This window comes from Zalophus californianus, chromosome 16 (assembly GCF_009762305.2).
Source record: "Zalophus californianus isolate mZalCal1 chromosome 16, mZalCal1.pri.v2, whole genome shotgun sequence".
Classification (NCBI taxonomy): Eukaryota; Metazoa; Chordata; class Mammalia; order Carnivora; family Otariidae; genus Zalophus; species Zalophus californianus.
This window is the reverse complement of record NC_045610.1, coordinates 24,149,346-24,168,985: the sequence shown is the minus strand read 5'-3', so window position 1 is coordinate 24,168,985 and position 19,640 is coordinate 24,149,346. Positions and strand designations below refer to the sequence as shown.

Here is a 19,640-nt window from a genome sequence, read left to right as displayed (position 1 = left end):
ACTAAGATATAGAGGAATTAAGTTAACTTGTCCTTATAGCTAGTACATTTATTTTTTAAAAATACAGTTCACATAATTTCTTTTACTAGAAAAATTAAGGAAGCATATTCCAGACTAGTGCCACTGCAATTAGCAGAAACAATATAGAAAGATGAACATCAATTATAACACAAACATAAATGTCCTTGACACCTAAATTCAATGTGGTATTCTGGAACAGAAAAAGGACAGTTGTAGAAAAACTGGTGAAATCCAAAACAAAGTCTGTATTTTACTTATTAGTATTGTACCAATGTTAGTTCTAAGTTTTGATAATTATACCATGGTTATATAAAATGTCAACATTAGAAAAATCAATGGTTTTATTTAGATATATTTTAACACACCTCTTTCAGACTACATAAAAGATTATTTGAGTAACAAGAATAATGTAAGATGTTAACGTTAGGTATATGGGAACTCTCTCTGTACTATCTTTGTAACTTTTCTGTAAATCTAAAATATTTTAAGATAAACAGTTAAAAAATAAATGCCATGATAAAAACTTTTCCTTCTCTTGGAGGGAAGTAAACTGGCTAATAACGTCATCATTAGTATTCTGTACAGCCTTACAAATGCTGGCTATGAAGACTATGAATAGCATATTAAAATACCCATGATACGATACTAAATTTGAAGAAGTGGTATAACAAACTTGTCTGTACACCATAATAACTATGAGATGCAACAGTGTGGTGGTTAAGGACAGAGACTCAGAAGCCAGATTTGGAGAATGTGAATCTAATAGAATCTGACTCTGACAGAATAGAGATTCAGTCAGTTTTCTAGCCACTTAAGTTACTGACCTCTCTCTGTCTCAGCTTCCTCATCAGTAAAATTGGGTGATAATAAACTCTTCTATAACGTTTGTTGTAAGGATTAAATCCATGGTAAGCCTTAGAACAGTACCTGGCACATAGTAAGTGCACAGTAAGTGTTACAACACTATCTATAGGCGTGTTGGGAGGAGGGGGGAACGAAATAAAAAAAAAATAGCAAAATGAGATGATAATTATTTTTAGAATGATGGGATTGTGTGGGGTTTTTTTTTCTATTTTCTAAATTCTCCTTAATGTGTTTATAAAATTGTCAATGTGATTTAAGGTTTTTTTTTTCCCCCCACGAGCCATCCCTTTATTTGGTCACAGCAGTGGGTCTTACTACTACATTTTATTCTCAAGTTTTTCCTTATTCTTCAGATTCTCCAGGCTTCTGGATGTCAATGCGATTTAAGTTTTAAAAGGAACTAAGAAAAGACTACCAAATAGCTCTTCACTGAGTGACAGGTACGTGAAAACTTTTATTATTGTCTCTACTTTAGCGAACCATAATAAAAAAAAATTTTTTAAGGGAAAAGTATCTCCCCAGCCTAAGGATTTCTCATACTTTACAAAAGCTGACTCTATATTTTAGTCTTACCGCGACAGATCATATTTATATAAAGTTAGAAGGAGAGAGAGTGAAACACATGAAGATTAAAAATTAAGACTCACCTCGAAGGGAGAATATCAAGAACTGCCTTAATTTGTTGGGGCTATCATTTCATTTTTAAAAAAAGAAATGCTCTGCAATGATGTAGTAGAATGTAAACATATGTATATATAGGTTTATACAATATTAATATCTCTACCTGAGAAGTAACTGCTTCAGTGTTTTTCTGGTCTGATGGTTAAATACATATTTATACTTTTAAAGTCAATATTTGTACAATAGACAAGAACAGTGCCTATCAGCTAAATACATATTTAGGACCGTACCACATGTATTACAAACATGTACTAAAATCGAAAGCTTATATTTATACAGAGCCTTTCATCTTGAAGAGGGCTAAAGAGCTTTACAAACATATGTACATAAAAGGACGTTCACACTGATAGGCAGGCAAGGTATCAATTCACCCACTCCCCTATTTTTTCCAGCAGCCTAGGACAGGAACACATGGTGTCAACAGATGCGGGTCTGTAACAGCTGCAAAGACATGTAACACAATAATCCACCTTGTGATGCATAGTCACTGGAAGAGGGCTTGCAACTTGAGAATAGCAACCGCTCTCCTCCAGTGCAGAAGCACCACGGCCATTTCCAGCTTTGTGTTTTTAAATTATTCTCTACCAAACTCAACTAATCACTTGACAAAATTGAATTTGATACTGGAAATGGTTTCTGAATGCAAAATACTTTCTGTCTGATGATAAGTAGGCTGAGAAAGGCTTCCCCCTGCCCTTGTTAGATTTAGAGACAGGGAGAGAGAGAGAAAGAGGGAGGAAAAAAAAAAAAGGTCACAACATTCAGGAGAAATGGTTCAAAATATGCTATCTAAGAATAGCTTTGTCTCAGAGGATTGGGTCATTACTTCAGAAGACAGTCATATTCTCCCCCTATTTAATTAGGACACTAAGTTTTTCAGTCAAATTACTTTATACAGATGGGTCTATCTATATTATACACACAATGGAGACTTTATATTGAAAATTCTGCAATCACTATAAAAGCATATATACACAAGTGTGACAATGTGATTAGGAATGTGACATTCACTGATTTCACCTAAGCCCAAGTTGCCTAGTACATTAACTGAAAAATAATAACCAAAGGAAATTCCACCACTGAACCCCCTTGCTCCAGCTTCTCGCTCCCTCCAGTGCTTTGATGCAGGTGAAACCAGGACTGGGGGCTGCAGCCTGAGAGGGTCTGCCAGAGTGGGTGGGTTTATAGCCTAAGGAGGTTCAGACTCGGGCTCCGGGGCCCAGGTAGCGCACAAGCTTCTTTCCTGACCACTGACTTACCGAGTGGTTCCAGCCGCTTCCTGCCAATTATGTTTTCATTAATATAGCCATAAATCATTTAAAAATCTGTAATTTCAGATGATTTTTGATAACAGGATGCTCCGAATAGCAGGTTTCTTAGGTTTAGGGTTATCAACCTAAACTAATTAAAATGAAAAAAAGGGAAGAGGATCAAAAGAGTTAATGTGAATAAGCAAAGGATGAGCAGAAATAAATATCTGCCTTACGCAAGTTCTAAGGAAGAAAATATTTCTTTGGCCACAGTCCGGTTCTGGAATAAACACACGCAAGCGAGGGAGGAGGGAATGGGGAGGAGAAAGCAAGCAGAAGAGAACAGTCTTATTTAACTGTTTTTATGTGGGTAAAATGATTTGTGCCACAGTATTTCCATAAGAAGTGGGACCATTATTTTCCTGTAGAAACACATTTGGTTTGAAAAGTATCACTGGACAGGATGTGAAAATCAAACCGAATGAATTATTCACAACCCCCGATCAGAGGTGATCATTATTTCTGATGCTCCAAACAGTGATTAGGATTCTGCCCTGAGATGTCATTTTCTCGCCAAGTGACACCAGCGACACAGAAAGGCATTATCTATCTATCCATACATGTATTTTTTCTCCTGGGAGGACCTTGCTTTCATGTTACTATAACAGATACTAAAAGCACGGCAATATTAACATTTATTCTGAGGGTGCCCATAAATGCCATTAGTCTGACACAAAATGTCAACACTAATCCTGACCCAAAATTAACACCAAAATTGACATCAACATTAATTGTACTATCCGTGTGAATAGAATGTGCAATTGCACACACGCACAGGCACACTTTCAAAAGCTGCTGTTACTACAAAATAAAATACCAATATTAAGCTCAACCAATAAATTTGAGGGGAAAGCTAGGAGGCAAAACTGGAGAGGACTGTGTTTTTAAGAAGCTAAGAAGCATCTATCAACCGCAGCTATGCTGTGGGAAGCAGGAGAAGAATATCCTCGCCGTGGTTGCCTTTCTTCTGTCTCCTCACTTTGAGTTCAGCTGTAACAATATTTTCTATGTGGACTCAGATATAGGTTAGACTGTGGCTGATACGTTAAACCTTTATTTTCCATGCTAAAAGTCTAAAAGTTGAAACTTTCTGGCCAACCCTCCCACAGCAATCGTTTTACTACTGCTAATGCCAGGAGGAGGACCATCCTGCAAGGCCCAGGAGCAGCAATACAAAGAATTCTAGAGTGTTAGAGCTGAAACGGACCTAAGCACTATCTGCCTCGTGAAGATGAGAAAACCAAGACTCGGTGAACAAATCCGAACTTGAGTTCCTTTATAGATACATGATGTATAGATACATATAGATACATAAACAAAGTGTTACCTCCTCCCTTTAAAGATTTATTTACTTACTTGAGAGAGAGAATGTACATGCAAGCAAGCACGAGCAGGAGGGGCAAAGGGAGAGGAGAGAGATTCCCAAGCAGGTTCTGTGCTGAGCACAGAGCCCAAGGTAGGGCTGGATCTCACAACCTTGAGACCACAACCTGAGCCGAAACCAAGAGTACGATGCTTAACTGACTGCACCGTGCAGGCACCCCAACCTCTTCCCCTTTTGTATCTTGTATGGGATATTAAATCTTCACTTTTAGTTAGATACTATCAAAAAACAATTACAACATTAACTCAGAATCTCAAGAAAAAAACATTATCTGATGGAATGGTGAAAAATATTGTATGGGTGTTAAAATGTGCCTTTTTAAACCACAAGGCAATACGATATTTGACATAATTTATGCCATTCAGAAAACCATGCTGAAAAAATGTCAATGCCTTTCCATATTGTATTATCTGCTGGATATCATCTTCCGTTGCCTAGTGTTGTATGATCACATAAAAGAGCTGAAAACAATTTTCTTAACAGCTGAAAAACTCTCTTTTTCATGCTTGGATAATTCAAAAATGGCTGAACAAACTTACCTCAACCTTTCCAAAAAGCGATAAAAGGGTAAGAAAAATACCATTTTTGGAGTAAAAAAATTTCATCCCAGAGGTAATTTCTTGAAAATATTACTGACGATTAGAAACAATAATTTTGAACAGGGGAATTATCTCTCCCTGCAATATCTATAAACATGAAACCACAGTAATTTTATGCATATACACACAATGCTTTTAGTAAACATACCAATTTTTTAAAAAAACATGCAATAGAGCACATACAAGCCAGTGGTATTTGAGAAATGGGGCATAGGAGTAATTGGATGATATGGAAATTAAGCAAGTTGGCCTACTACAGTTCAGGAAGCCTTGCCCATTAATCATATAAACGAATGTTGAACTCTGACGCTTCACGCTACACCTCATCCTCTGGAGTCATCTGTTGCTGTCCTCATGTTCATTATTGCCTTTAGTTGGAGTTGTAAAGTTTTTTGACATAGGGTACTATATCACATCCTTTTTCAGTAAAATCTTAAAACTTAAGGTGTACAAAAATGCTGGCAAGTACATTCTTTTGTTTAAAGGCTATCTCTAGGACTGACTTTTTAAGGGGACTGAGGAGCCCTCCACAAATTCTGTAGTCGGCCAATGGATGCATTAGGATTTTCAGTCATTCAAGTTCATTGGGCCTCTGTTTGCCAATTATGAAAAGAGTCAAAGGAACTAATCCACCTGTTGAAAACACTCCAATATCAGTAGTAGTCGCTCAGAAGGAATTCTGAGAAAAGTTATATGCAAAGTAAATAGGTGATGGGGATTAAGGAGGGCACTTGTCGTGAGCACTGAGCGTTGTATGTAAATGATTAATTCTACACCTGAAAATAACATTACACTCTATGTTAACTAACTTGAATTTAAATAAAAATTTGAAGGAAAAAAAAAGCAAAGTATATGCATCCCAAAAGAACAGTGTTAGTAATTCATTAGAAGTAATTCCATGGCAGGAAGACCTATCTTTCAAAATTAGCCTCAATATTTTTCCAATGAGGGGCTCAACTCTGGCTGTGAGGATCATTTTAGACAAAGACTCACTCATAACCAAACATGCTCACTTAGAGGGTAAAAGAGTGATTTTAAATAAAACTATCTTAACCACATATTTCATAACCTGTCTTTTTCTATACTTGAAATTCCTATCTTGTTAAGCCTAAAAGGATCCAAGACTGGGGTTTCTTTTTTTGAAGCCCTTGATGAAAAATAAGACAAGCACAAATTATGCATGTTTACATATAATCAGTGGTGTGTGATACTTTTCTGCTGAGGATCTCAAAGCACTTACAAACATTTCCCCATCTTCAGGGACAGATTGGTGGCAAGGACCATTAGTCTCTTTTTATAACTTGAAAATCAGTGCACAGACCATGGTCCTGTTTTTCAGATCTGCCTTCTTCAGGTCTATTTCAAAGCTCACCTTCAGCATATTGCAATACAAATATGCCTCTTTTCCAACACATATCTAAAAGATTGACATGGACTCAATTTCTACACCCAGCATGAAAAGGTAAACTGGTTTCAAAAGAAAGAAATAAAAGTACAGTAAAATACATCCAAATTAGCTTCACATTCATGGAGCTATTCTGAGGTTAAATCGAGTAAAACAATATACAAAAGTCTAATGTTAAACTAGAAAAATATTTGGGTTCTGTGTCCATAAGAAATGGACTCAAGCCCACAAACATACACACTCTTCTCCAGTCAGAGTTTCAAAGCATAACAGGTTCCACTAGAATCTGAGTCCAGGACAACCCAAACAATTCCTTTGAGAGCATAGAAAACGTCAACCAAGTGAATTCAGACAGAGGGTTATGGTGTTTTTTCTGAAATAAGAGGTCCTTTGGGGGGGGGGGTGCCTGGGTGGCTCAGTCGTTAAATGTCTGCCTTCGGCTCAGGTCATGATCCCGGGGTCCTGGGATCGAGCCCCACACTGGGCTCCCTGATCAGTGGGAAGCCTGCTTCTCCCTCACATTTCCCCTGCTTGTGTTCCCTCTCTCGCTGTCTCCCTGTCAAATAAATAAATAAAATCTTTAAAAAAAATAATTAAAAAAAGAGGTCCTTTGGGTTTAGAGGTCCAGCCTAAGAATTGTCAAAATGGATCTACTAATTAATTTCTTTTTTTTTTAAAGATTTTATTTATTTATTTGAGAGAGAGAGAGAATGAGAGAGAAAGCACATGAGAGGGGGGAGGGTCAGAGGGAGAAGCAGACTCCCTGCTGAGCAGGGAGCCCGATGTGGGACTCGATCCCGGGACTCCAGGATCATGACCTGAGCCGAAGGCAGTTGCTTAACCAACTGAGCCACCCAGGCGCCGTACTAATTAATTTCTTCCAATCTTTTAGGTTTCTATAAGCTTACCCACTTCTTTCCCTACTAACTCCTAAAGTTTTTTTGTTTTTATACTCCAATTAGAGATTTCAAAGGATTATAACAACATAAAAGTGAGGAGCAGTGTCAAAATGATAAGCTCTGTTTAAGCAGTCAGTAGATGCAGGGGTTTTTGTCATATCACTCCCCATATTTTTCTATAATTTTGAAATATTTTATAATAAAAAATTACAGACACTTACACCTTGCTGAAGCAGAACATCAAAATGTTGCCAACAATTAACTATGGGCAAGGCTGGGCAGTTCTGGAACTAAATTCCTAATTTCCACCATCCCTACCCTTCCACCCCAAGAGCATAAAAGATACCAGTCACGATGGCAACCAGTCTTTACACTATTTTTTCCTCCTCAATCATCCTCTTCCTAAAAAAAACGTTTCCTGTAAAAATGTGTAGAGCATGATATAGTAAGGTTCACCTGATCTCTGCCCAAGAGTTAAAAATGCAATTGCATACTGGAGGAACACCAGGCAAAGCCCACCATACCTACTGAAGAAAAGAGGATCTGCCTCACCAAAAAGGGCAATTCCAGAGGCTTGTCTAAATGCCAAGGTGCTGCGAAGGAAAAACCCTGACACCTAGTGCCCATCTGAAGAAATGAAGCCTTGCAGTGACTACAATTCTTAAGTGCGGTAGTGCGTGCAAAGGAGTTCATCAGATTGCATTCAATTTGGAATATGCTTATCTCCCAGAAAAATTTTAAGGAAAAAATTTAATGCCACGCACGAATTCCAGTCCTTCATTACTGATCCTTTTTTGGAATACACATCCTGTACCTAATTATTATAGCTGCTTCCAAACAGAGAATCTTCTCATCTCAGTTTCTCATTATGACAGGAGAGATGAGAGGAAGGGTCTGTGTTGTTAAAAAGCCCACGTGCTGAAAGAGTAAGGAAAACAGGGTCCTACTCTCTGGCCACACCAAAAGTGCTATAAAAGTTGCCCATCATGTCTTTCATCACTGCCCAATTAGAGATTCATGATCTAGTTCCCAGAGCAGTTAAAAGAAATATAATAAAAGAATGCTAATAACATTTCAGAACAACAACAAAAAAATGTGGTCTCAAGAAGGCTAGTGTTTTCTTTGTCCTACACCAGGCAAAGTTAAGTTGTTCTCTGTCAAGTCTGTTACCACCCTTGGCTTGATCTTAGCCTGAGCCTTTTAATAACAGGATTTAGTGCGAAACGCAGCTGCAGTAGATTGTGAACTGTTACTCAAGATGTTCCCACCTGCAATTACAGCTTCCACCAAATGATCAAAACAGGTTAGCAAACTGGCAGGAAAATGAAAACAATTCCCCCAAAACTGAGAAGCAGTAAACGTAGAACTGTTGGTTAGCTGCATTTCCACTGTAACCAGGCTCAACAGCATACATTCATCTAGCTGTGTATTTACATATGGTACCCATCACTGTAGCATCATAGCCGCTAGAATTGAAATAAGTTTAGTCTTTGTTGCAATCATATTTTCCACAGTTTTCATCTTTACTTGAAACTATTAAAAAAAAACCCTAGACAACCCATCTTTGGAGCTATTTGCAAGTAACACAGTTCACAGATTTGGTCTACATCTCTTTTATTCCTACTCTAAATTCATACTAAATGCAATGCCATTCAAACCTGACAATGAGAAAAATGTGTTCTCCTATACTTCCATCATGAATGAGATGGCATGCCTTCAGTTACACCTTTCTTGATGGGGAAGGGACAACTAGGAAAACAGAGAGGAGAAAGTGGCTAACACCACATCAGAAAATCTCTCTTTCTTCTGCTTTTAACATGGGTACAATGTTCAAAATGCAGGTCACATCTCTGCTGAAACAGCCAATATTCTTTCTCAAATGGCAAACAAGTTACCTAAAACTAAATGGAACTGAATTGTTCCAAGTCCTGTTCCCATCACTATTTTACCTATTTACTGTCCTGGGGAGGGGGGTGGGGAACAAGGAAGAAAGCCAGCCACCCATACAGTCGATGGTCTTATAAGTACAGGTTTTCTGCATTTGATTATGGGAAAAAGCATCTCGATTCATGGGGAAACTCTGCAGGAAGCTCTTGTTTTACCTTCATTCCTTATATCCATGTGCTAGCTTTTAAACCCAGAAACTCCAATCCTTCAAGGTAATTCAGTATCCCCCACAATGATGACCTGGTGGAGCTGTCACCTTTGGAGAACACCACATTATGATGATTTAATGTCTATGTAGCATCAACGCATTTACATGGAGCCTTGGCTCTCAGAACATTAACGGGTCAATTTTTTATTCCTTTTTTAATAAAACTATTTCTCAAGGTTCTGTTCAGATGCCCGTTCTCTTTGGGACAGGACAGATTTGCTCCAAATCTCATCAGCATGAGCTCTTTTCTTTCCCTTCACATCACTCTTGGGGTAATACAGAGAGTGCCAGGTTCATGACAAACTTGTCTCTTTGGCCAAAGAAAATTAAACTGCAAGAGCTGAAAGTCAACTTGCTCTGATAAAACTGGGCTCAGCATGAGGAAATACATCCCACTGACACCTCGTCATCTCTTAGGCACAGCTGTCCCTCAGAGTTCTGAGTGCTGAAACTCCATCTTTAGATTGGTCAGTTTCTCAGCAGACATGTACCATTGTACACTCAAGCTATTGGTAACGGAGTTTGATAGTAATACCCCAACCTCATTCCTGGTGCGCAATGCCCTATAATCTAGCTACAGCTACTGACTGACTTCACCAGCCATCCCAGGCATTAGTCACTAACTGCTCACAAAAGAACATCAGTCTCACTCCTCCCGAGCTCAAAGACTCAGAAACAGCAAGCCAACAACTCTGCCTCAATCCTAGTCAATCATTTGAAGAAAAGGAAAAGAGAACAAAGAAAATAGGCAACTAAGGAAGGGAAAAGAGTAGAAGAAGAAAGTGAGAACTGATGAAAAGCAAAATAAAAAAATAAAATAAATACAAAAAATAAAATTCAAATACAATTAGATTTCTCGATTTCAAGATTATTAAAGCACTGGGCAAAGGAAAACATATGGCCCTTGTACCGACTCTACTGCTCATAACGATAATACTCTGCGGCTGTTTAAGACATCCCTTTTCTACCCAGGTTCGTTGGGTCTTAAAAGGGTTAAAAAAAACCTTTAATTTTTTTTTATTCTTGTGTGTGTGTGTGTGTGTGTGTGTGTGTGTGTGTGTGTGTGTGTGTGTCTGGTCTTTGGGTACAGAGTCCCGTATAATAAGACTATTTGTATTCATACTGGCAGAGTAAACACTACATGTTCATGCCCAGGCAGCTCTGTGCTTGTAATTTCAGCAAGAACAGAGCTCTGTCCCTCTGGGACTTCACTATTCCCCCAGTCTCCATTCGCTCAAACACAGAATGAGAGCAGAGAGAAAGCAGAAGAGAAAGATCATGGCAAGAGGTTTCACACAGCAGTGCTGCTAGCTTTCACGTAGCCAAAAATCTCATTTTTTTGTGTTAATTACATTAGTTAAACCGTTTTTCTCTCAGCCCCATGTTCACAAGGGTGCCTTCCATTCCTAAAGACTATACTGTTGAATGAATCAGAATTTAAGTCTAGCACAATGAAGCCTTTCTTTGCTGTTGAGGGGCTCACTACATAGATGCTACACCGTGGCACAAGACTCTGCTTCAACTTTGTGTATTAACGAGTATATATCTATTCTTGTCAAAATTCTATGCATCTTTCCTCCTTCACCTCTTGCCTTTGCTATTTGTTGAGGCATTAGATTAGAAGAACTCCTATAGTCTGACATTCTCCGTCTGGTCCAATGCTTGCATCCATCTTAATACCGATTCATCTACTTTTGGCATCCACCGGTGTGCTTACTGAAACAGCACACACCTTGTATATACAGTAACATATTTTGAAAAAGACACTGCACAAAATGGAAAATACCACATATCACCTCCAAAGGTCTACCCAGCCTGTTTATGGAGAACACCCAGGTAAAGGTTACTCTTTCTAAAGAATGAGATTTATCTAGGGATTCTATCTAAGGCTGAAATAAAAACCTATCTCTTTTTAGGTGTATTATTTTTGTTATTTCGGTTGTAACTCTACATTGAAAGCATAGTTAAAATCAGGAAGAGGATGACATAGGCCAAGGGGCAGAAGACGACTTTATATCATTATTAGCAGTGCACCATAAGAGAGAGGATTCCAATGCCAGAAAATGCATTCTTAGACAACTACCAGAAATGGGCTTCTGCTACTTTCTTTTATGTTTAAATCTCTGGTTCTGATTGAGCCTCTTTAAGAATATATTTACCACGATAATAACAGCACCAGATCAAATTACCTGAGCACAGAAAACATGCCAAAAAAGGTATACTACTATATAAGTATTCAAATAAGAAAAAAACATCAAACAAAACAACATTTTAACTTTTTATTATGGACAAATCTCAAAATTTCAAGTATATACAAGAATAGAGAAAACGGTCTACTCTGATGGATGTATCATCTAGCTTTGATGAACAACTCATGAACAATCTTGTTTCAACTATAGTCCCACGCTCACCCCTCCATTTCTCTGAAGCAAATCTTCGACATTGGATCATTTCACCTGTAACTATTTTAAATAGGTATGTCCAACAGAAAACATCACTCTTTTTTTTAGAAAGCAAAGTTGTTAACACCATTTAAAAAATATTATCACACCTAAAAAACTAATAATTCCTTGATATCTAGTCAATATTTGCTACCAGCAAGACTACCGTGCTACCTGTGTAGCACCTAAATTAATGCAGGATCTAAATTAATGCTATTTAATGACCAGCTCCATGGAAAGCTGCTACTAGTGGTCACAGAGATTAAGGAAAGGGGGAAGGGGATTCAGCTACTTGCCTCATTGCCTCCTGGAAGCCTGTTCATGTGGACCAGCTGACCTTGATCATCCAACACGAGCTCCGTATATGTCAGCATGTCAGAAGGCAGGGGGGGTGATGGAAGGAATGCTTGAGTGGACATAGACTCCCAGAGTTTGATCAGAGACTAGTGGAGGAGAGAAGTTTGAGTCATCGGTGACAATGAGCAATTCAACATCACAAAAATAAATATTAAGTTTCAGTCAATATGATTTTGCTCTTTCCTTTCCAAGTGTTCTGCTGAGCATAGAAGCATTAGGCCAAATTCTGCAGCTCTCATTCTCAGTTAAAAAACAGATTTGTAATTATTTTTCACATGTTTTTCACATGTCAAAAGCAGGCACTTTTCCAACAAAGTCAAACTGCTGAGTGATTCTGAATCAGCACTAGAGCATTAACAAACACAACAGACCTAACAAACAGACCTGACCACCAGCCCCCCAGGAAAATTAAAATAAAAAACTAAGTAGCATTAATCCCTCCTTTAAAAAATGGAAGAAAAATCCTAGAAGAATAGAAAAATAATCAGGAAAAGTGGTATGACACTCAGCTAATGCAAAGAAAACCCAAGAAGGCAAGAAAAACGTTTCTACTAGAGGTTCAGGGGAAGCATCCTCTTTCCAATACCTATTAGCCCGCACGCAGGAATTAGTTCATGAGGGTGTAGGACTATTTGTAAATGTGCAGATCAATTTTGCTCAAAAATGAGAAGACACACTGATCCACTTAAAAACCATTATAATTTCCATTTCCAACTTCCATATTACCAAAACAAATGCCTCATGCAGTGGGAACTGGTTGTTTCTTTGCTTGTCTCAAAGCAACATTTAAAGGCAATATGATGCATTTATACCTACATGTTCCAATCACAGTGTTTATGTCTATTCTATAAGGAGAATTGTATAGAATGACATTTCTATTTATAGTTCTGGCACTGACGAACAGAACCAACACTCAACTTGTAGGCTACTAATGCTGGTAATACTAAATGAAGATAGCTATGTTTCTGTTGTAAACAAATGACTACATAAAGGAAATCTCTTATACTTGTGAATAATACAGGAATTACAGAGAGACTACCTATCAAGGCCACATATACTACTTTATTAAAATTCAAATGTGGTAATACTGGTAGTACTGACTAGGAGACCTGGAAAAATCCTATGTTCATAGATTTTTTTTAAAGGACAAATTCAGTATTCTTTTGATATTTTTTCTGTTGCATTTTCTGCTGTGAATGTACTTTTCTTGCCTTCCATTGATGGAAGAAAAATCTGCAGCATAGAGATGATTCACCATACAGATCAAAGGAATTTATTTTCATATAAAGGATGAGAATCTTCATGTCATATTTTCTCACACTAGTTTTTATTCAGCTATAATAAATCTCCCACAAAAGAATTGATACTTTAAACTGTGCATCATGAACTCTATATCCATTTGTATACGTTATCAGTATTGATTCTCATCATATTAACCTAGGCTATCAGCTAAAGACCTGGGTTATCTTGGAAAATAGGAAAAAGAGAGAGTTTCAAGCCTCTTTTTTAATATCCATAATTTGATTATAGGCTTAGGAGATATATACCTGAACATAACTCCTCACACAGGTCATTGTAAACTACCATCACAGGCATGCTGTCTCAGTTTACTTTCTTCTACTCAACAGAGGCTTCTATCCTCACCATTCCGTTACTTCATAAAGAACTACCCAATACTGGAGTTGGCAGTCACCAAATCCCAGACGAAATAGAAATGAGAGTGGTGTTAAGGTATTTCCTGCCCTTTGGGAGTGCCCTCATTCCGGGCTAAGCTGCCTCTAATGGAAATTCAGGAAAAATCCTGTCTCTTTGGAACATATGAGTTTCCCTCCAGTTAGCCACCTTTACCTGCCGAAACATCTCTGGGATATCATATATGTATGTTGTCCCCAAGGATTGTGCCTGGAATCTCTTTGATTGAAGCAGGTCTTTGGTGACATATGGAGTGTTGATTAACATTCCATGCAATGGTCCCTGTTTGTCTCCATACGCCTGAAACATGATCTGCAGGAGGAAGAGAATGGCATGGGAGTTAAGAGACAGAGAATAAAATCAGCTGCCTAGATGGGCTTTCTTCATAAATGTTATTTCTTGAAACACATTTTTGGTGGGTTGAATAGCTAAGACATGCCTTTACACATTGGGTAGTGTTCTCACCTCTCTACAGATGATCCAACTCCAAAAAATGGTATGTGACCAATGACACACCATGGGCTGCTCTCACTTTTGGATTAGTTGAAATCAACAAGAAAGCAGTGTAAATTTCACACCTCAGAGACAGACTGACAATGCCTGCCTTCTAAAGTGACTTGAATTCCACATACTCAGAAATGAAGTATGTCAACCAACAAGTCTGAGCGTCCTCACATTTAAGTTGAGGAACAGCTATGCATTGAAGAGAATTCTGCTCTTTCCCCAACAGTAGAAGGCCAGGTCAAGGCTCTACCCTATTATCTGTGCTCTAGTCTACTTGATTAGAAGGTGCTTCATAAGTGTTATGAGCCACACACTTTAAAGATTTCTGCCAGAAATGGATTTCATCCATCCACCTAGCTAGTCAGTTCTCATTAGCTCATAAGACAGAGCCTATAGTAAAATAAGTGTGTTATTATATATATTTATATAATATAGATATACATATTTATCTCCCTCAGTATACTATGTCTAAAACTAGTGAATAGCTCCGGTAATACCTATATTGTCACATAATGAAATCACCACACCAGTTTTTAATCATTTTAACCCAAACATTTTCTAGAAGAGTACTTCATATCCCATATACTTAGTTTTATTTGCTTATGAATATTTATAAGGGATGCCATTATTTCAGTTCAGTTAATATTTACTGAGTGCCCAGAGGCTGTATGACACTAAACTAGGCACTTTATGCATGAATACATAAAATATAGATTCCCAACACAGTGAATACAAATGTGGGAAATAAGGGTATGTGTATACACCCACATATCTATTCTGGTCTAAAATAAATAAGCTTAAGTCTACCATTAAGGAATAGATTTGTGAACCCGATATATAGGCTTAACAACAGAATTAAGTACTTTCCCAAACTCTGGACACCATTTAGCTAAGCGAATCCTTAGCCTCCTAACCTCAGAGGAACAGATATGTTCTACTGATTTGTCAGTCAGGTCCTACAGTGGGCAAAAATTGTCTTGCATGTCTTACAACCCCAAAGAAGGGAGCTTCCAGTCCTATTCCACATGACTAATGGTCAAAGTCACTGGGTAGGAGGTAGAATTAGCAATATCTTAGGCAGAAATGGTAATGTTTTAAGAAATTCAAAGTGTTAAGTGAGGTCAGGGTGTTAGAATGAGAAAACTGGACTCAGAGGAGATAAACTGAATCAAAATAAGAAAAAGGAGTAAAAGCAGCAGGTTCTTGGGACTACATTCCTGTCTATTAGGAAAGACAAGAGCTGTGGGTACAGAGTTTGAGACTCACTTTTGCCAAGGTGGAATGAAGGCAGGCTGGTCATTAGTTAAGCAACATAATCATGTGGACTGAGAAAGGGGACCGGAGAAAGCCCTCTAGGTAGATTCACTGCTGGTGGGAATTTAAAATGGTAGGACTACTTTCACAAACAGTTTAGCAGTTTCTTATAAAATTAAACATATACTTACCATGACCCAGTAATTACACTCATATATTTACCCAAGAGAAATGAAAACATATCTACATAAAGACTTATAAATGAATGTTCATATGGCAGCTTTATTCATAATAGCCCAAACTGGAAAATAAAACTTCAAATGTCCATCAAAAGGTGAACGAATATAAAAATTTTGGTACATCCAAGGGCGCCTGGGTGGCTCACTCGGTTAAGTGTCCAATTCTTGATTCTGGCTCAGGTCATGATCTCAGGGTCATGGGATCGAGCCCCGCATCAGGCTCCACGCACAGCAGGGAGTCTGCTTGAGATTCTCTCTCTCCCTTTGCCCCTCCCCCTGCTCACGTGCACACTTTCTAAAATAATAAATAAATCTTTAAAAAATTTTTTTGGTATATCCATAAAACAGAATACCACTCAGCAATGAAGAGGAACATACCCATTGTCTATACAACATAGAATAATCTCAAAAATATTATTATACTGAGCAAAAGAAGCCAGATACAACATTATACATAGTGTCTAATTTCATATATATGAAATTCTAGTACAGGTAAAACTAATCTGTAATAATAGAAAGCAGATGAGTGGTTGCCTAAGGCTGGGGCTGGTGACTCTACCTTTGACAGAAAAAGAAAATAAGAGACCTTTTAGGGGTGTCAAGATGTTCTCTGTCATGACTGTGATGATGGTTATACAGGTGTATACAATTTCATAATGAACCAAAGTATATACATTAAATAACTGCATTTTATATGTACATTGTATCTCAATAAAGGTCATTTAAAATGTGTACTTTCTCTCTTACACTACACAATGGAAATCAATTGACATATGCAATGGATTACCCAAATCTCTTCTCCCCACTATGACTGGCTGACATCAGTGTTCATTACAGCTAATAACACAAAGACTTTAACAGGAAAATGAAACAAAATGAAGCTCAAGCCAGTCAACCTCGCTTTTTTTTTTTTTTAAGATTTTATTTACTTATTTGACAGAGAGAGACACAGTGAGAGAGGGAACACAGCAGAAGGAGCGGCAGAGAGAGAGGGAAAAGCAGACTCCCCACTGAGCTGGGAGCCTGATGCGGGGTTCGATCCCAGCACTCTGGGATCATGACCTGAGCTGAAGGCAGATGCTTAACGACTGAGCCATCCAGGTGCCCCTCAACCTTGCTTCTTGTTGTCAGAAAGAATAAATGAAGTGCTGAGCAAGAGGTTGATGGTAATGGATACTACTGAATGATCAGCTACCTACAATAATTCCATTTTTGTACTATAATGGACATAGGAGTTAAAAATGGGTAAAGTGTATGTTTTACACGTTCATGAAAACATGTGTATTATATATATCATACACCTTTCACCACTATTATTTTATTATAGCACAAATCATAATCATACTACAGAGAAACTAATTATCTGTCTTGTTCCCTCTTGATGTAAATTTCTCAAGAATAGAGATTATTTTATCTTTGAATCCACAGTGCCTGACACAATAGAGGTGGTCAATCGATGTTACATCGATGAACGAATGAATGAATGATACACAGGATTCTACATTATTTTAAATTTACATAATGACTCACTAGAACAAAGACAAGGAAAAAATAAATTGGCAATAAGCATCAGGTAGACAATAAGAGCACCAGAGCAGAGATGAAGGCTGTTCTTTTGCTGGTTCCCTCCTCTAGCCAGGGGCTTTTGGGCTCCTGGGTTTACATTCAGCAGTGGCTGCTGAACTCTCTCCACTGAAGAGCCCGAGGGAGACCTCTTCCTTCAGGGCTTCCTAAATATGCAGGACCCAAGGTAATAGGGGTTTTTCCTCAGGCAAAAGGTAGCTCATTCATTCTTTCAGATACTTATTGAGTGCTTATTTTGTGCCAGGCATAGTACTAAATCCTGACTGAAGGCGTCTGAGCCTTTCATGCCCCTGTGCCACCACTGGCCAGAATGAGGGAAATCTAAGAGCTTTCTAATAAAAAAAAGGAAAAAAAAGTACTTACGAAGAACAAACGTATTTATCAAAAACATTAAAATCTCAAGTGGCCATCTTATTTTTCACAAGAATAGACCTGCCTTGAAGCCACTGTAGAAGTTAATTAAAAATATCCCTGACCATGGAAAGCTTTGACTGAAAATGTCTTTAAGGTTGTCCTGAAAAACATCAAATGCAGCAAAAATTATTGTATACTTTCTCTTGCTCACCCCTTGCGCTACTGTGCTCACTCTCTCTCTCTGTTTTAACTGTTCACTTCTCACTGGATAGATTTCTCTGGCCATCTAACTAGGAATCAAAGCACAAAATAAAAGGTCACTCTGACAACTATCCAAACTCAGATTTTTAAAATTCATCTTCAAAATACTGGCAAAAATGTCTCCTCTTGCCTCTATTCCTGGATTTAAAAGGACATAGATAAAAACAAGAGACATATAATCTCTTCCTGGTACCCAATGCATAGAACAAACAGATCTTTGTGTACACATACTGGAGCAAGGTCATCCTTTAACCAGAAGAAATCTACTTCCCAAGTTCAGGACAAAAACCTAAAATAACATCCCAGTTCTTAAGAATATGTGAGCCATGGCAAACCAACCTAAATCCAGTATCATAACAAATGGCACAAATACTTAGAAATGAAGGTGGTAACATAGATTAAAAGGAATTCTCTGTTATGACAGAATCAATCTACTGAAAGAGTCATCTTCCATTTTCACATTCTTGATTTTTCTACCTGAAAAGGGGGTTAAAGTTCACTACTTTGCTCTTTTATAGAAATATAATACTCTGAGCTCTCTGAAGGAAAAATAATGTGTGTAAATGTGAATAACATCATGGGTAAATATGATAAAGTCACTGCTTGACATTGTTCAAGCTATTATATTACGCTGAAATTTTCCTTCTTTAAAATCAAAGTTGATGACATACTTCAACAATTCTTTTCTTTACTTGCCAATGAATAGACTACCTAGGCTGAAAACAGGAAGGAGGACAGATCACACCAGACAAGATAGTTCAGGTAGCTCAAGAGCCCTCTAAAAAAGAACTCTAAACTGCAGAATTACCTCTGGAGTCAGGTTCATTTGGCATCTGTTAGGGCTCATCAGTATGTCACAAAAGATTGAGGGTTTCATAACACCATGATTAAGAACACACGCACATCTTTTAAGGCAAATGAAGTTTTTCAAATTCATGTGACCATTTAAGCTGACAGAGGATAACTCCACTACGTGAAAGCAATGGGACTTGTGAGTTTGGGTCTTCCCTAACAAGGACAAGTAGCTCATCTTTAGGACCCAATCAAAACTCTGAGGAGCCTGCTTGACCGCCGGCCGTACCTGTGCCGTCCTGGAGTCAGTCACTTCCTTGTACAAGCTGATGTCCAAGTAATAGCCAGACTCGTTTGTCAGGAAGAGGCGGATGGGAATTGCTTTTCCAGTTGGTGTCAGGCGAATGTTGATTTTCAGTTCTGCCTGGAGGACACGTAATTTCCACAGCCGACTTCCATAGCGCATTACCATGCTCCGCACAGATTCCTCAATCTGTCACAGACACATCACCAAGCACAAAACTTAAACACCTTGTAACTAGAACCTGTTTTCAGGTCTGCCCATCTTTGGAAAAGAAGGAATGGAAAAAGGTGCTGGTTTCTGGAGATGGGCACTACATGTATTCTTTTTTACAAAAAGTAAGATAATTTCTCCCCAACCCTACTCTCGCTTACAACACATCAGGGACAATTTCATGCCAGCCTGGCATTTGAGTAGGGTTCTCTGGCTCACAACACCCTAATCTATGCAACTCCCTACCCCTTTCCCAATTATATTCATATTCTGTATCGAAGATCTGCAATATCTAAAATTACAAGCCATGGGATTTAAGAGAAAGCCCCA

At 38.1% G+C, this 19,640-nt stretch overlaps 1 protein-coding gene across 12 annotated transcripts in view; it reads right to left on the bottom strand.

Annotated features, from left to right (window-relative positions):
- The window catches only part of ACACA (acetyl-CoA carboxylase alpha), a 280,816-nt gene that overhangs the window by 79,675 nt on the left and 181,501 nt on the right, over positions 1-19,640 (bottom strand). For all 12 annotated transcript variants that reach the window (XM_027626351.2, XM_027626358.2, XM_027626350.2 and 9 more), the window contains 3 exons: positions 19,086-19,289; positions 13,965-14,120; positions 12,056-12,202 (listed from right to left, as the gene is read on the bottom strand). In XM_027626351.2, the coding sequence (XP_027482152.1) occupies positions 12,056-12,202; positions 13,965-14,120; positions 19,086-19,289 (507 nt within the window). The remainder of the gene's footprint in view (positions 1-12,055; positions 12,203-13,964; positions 14,121-19,085; positions 19,290-19,640) is intronic.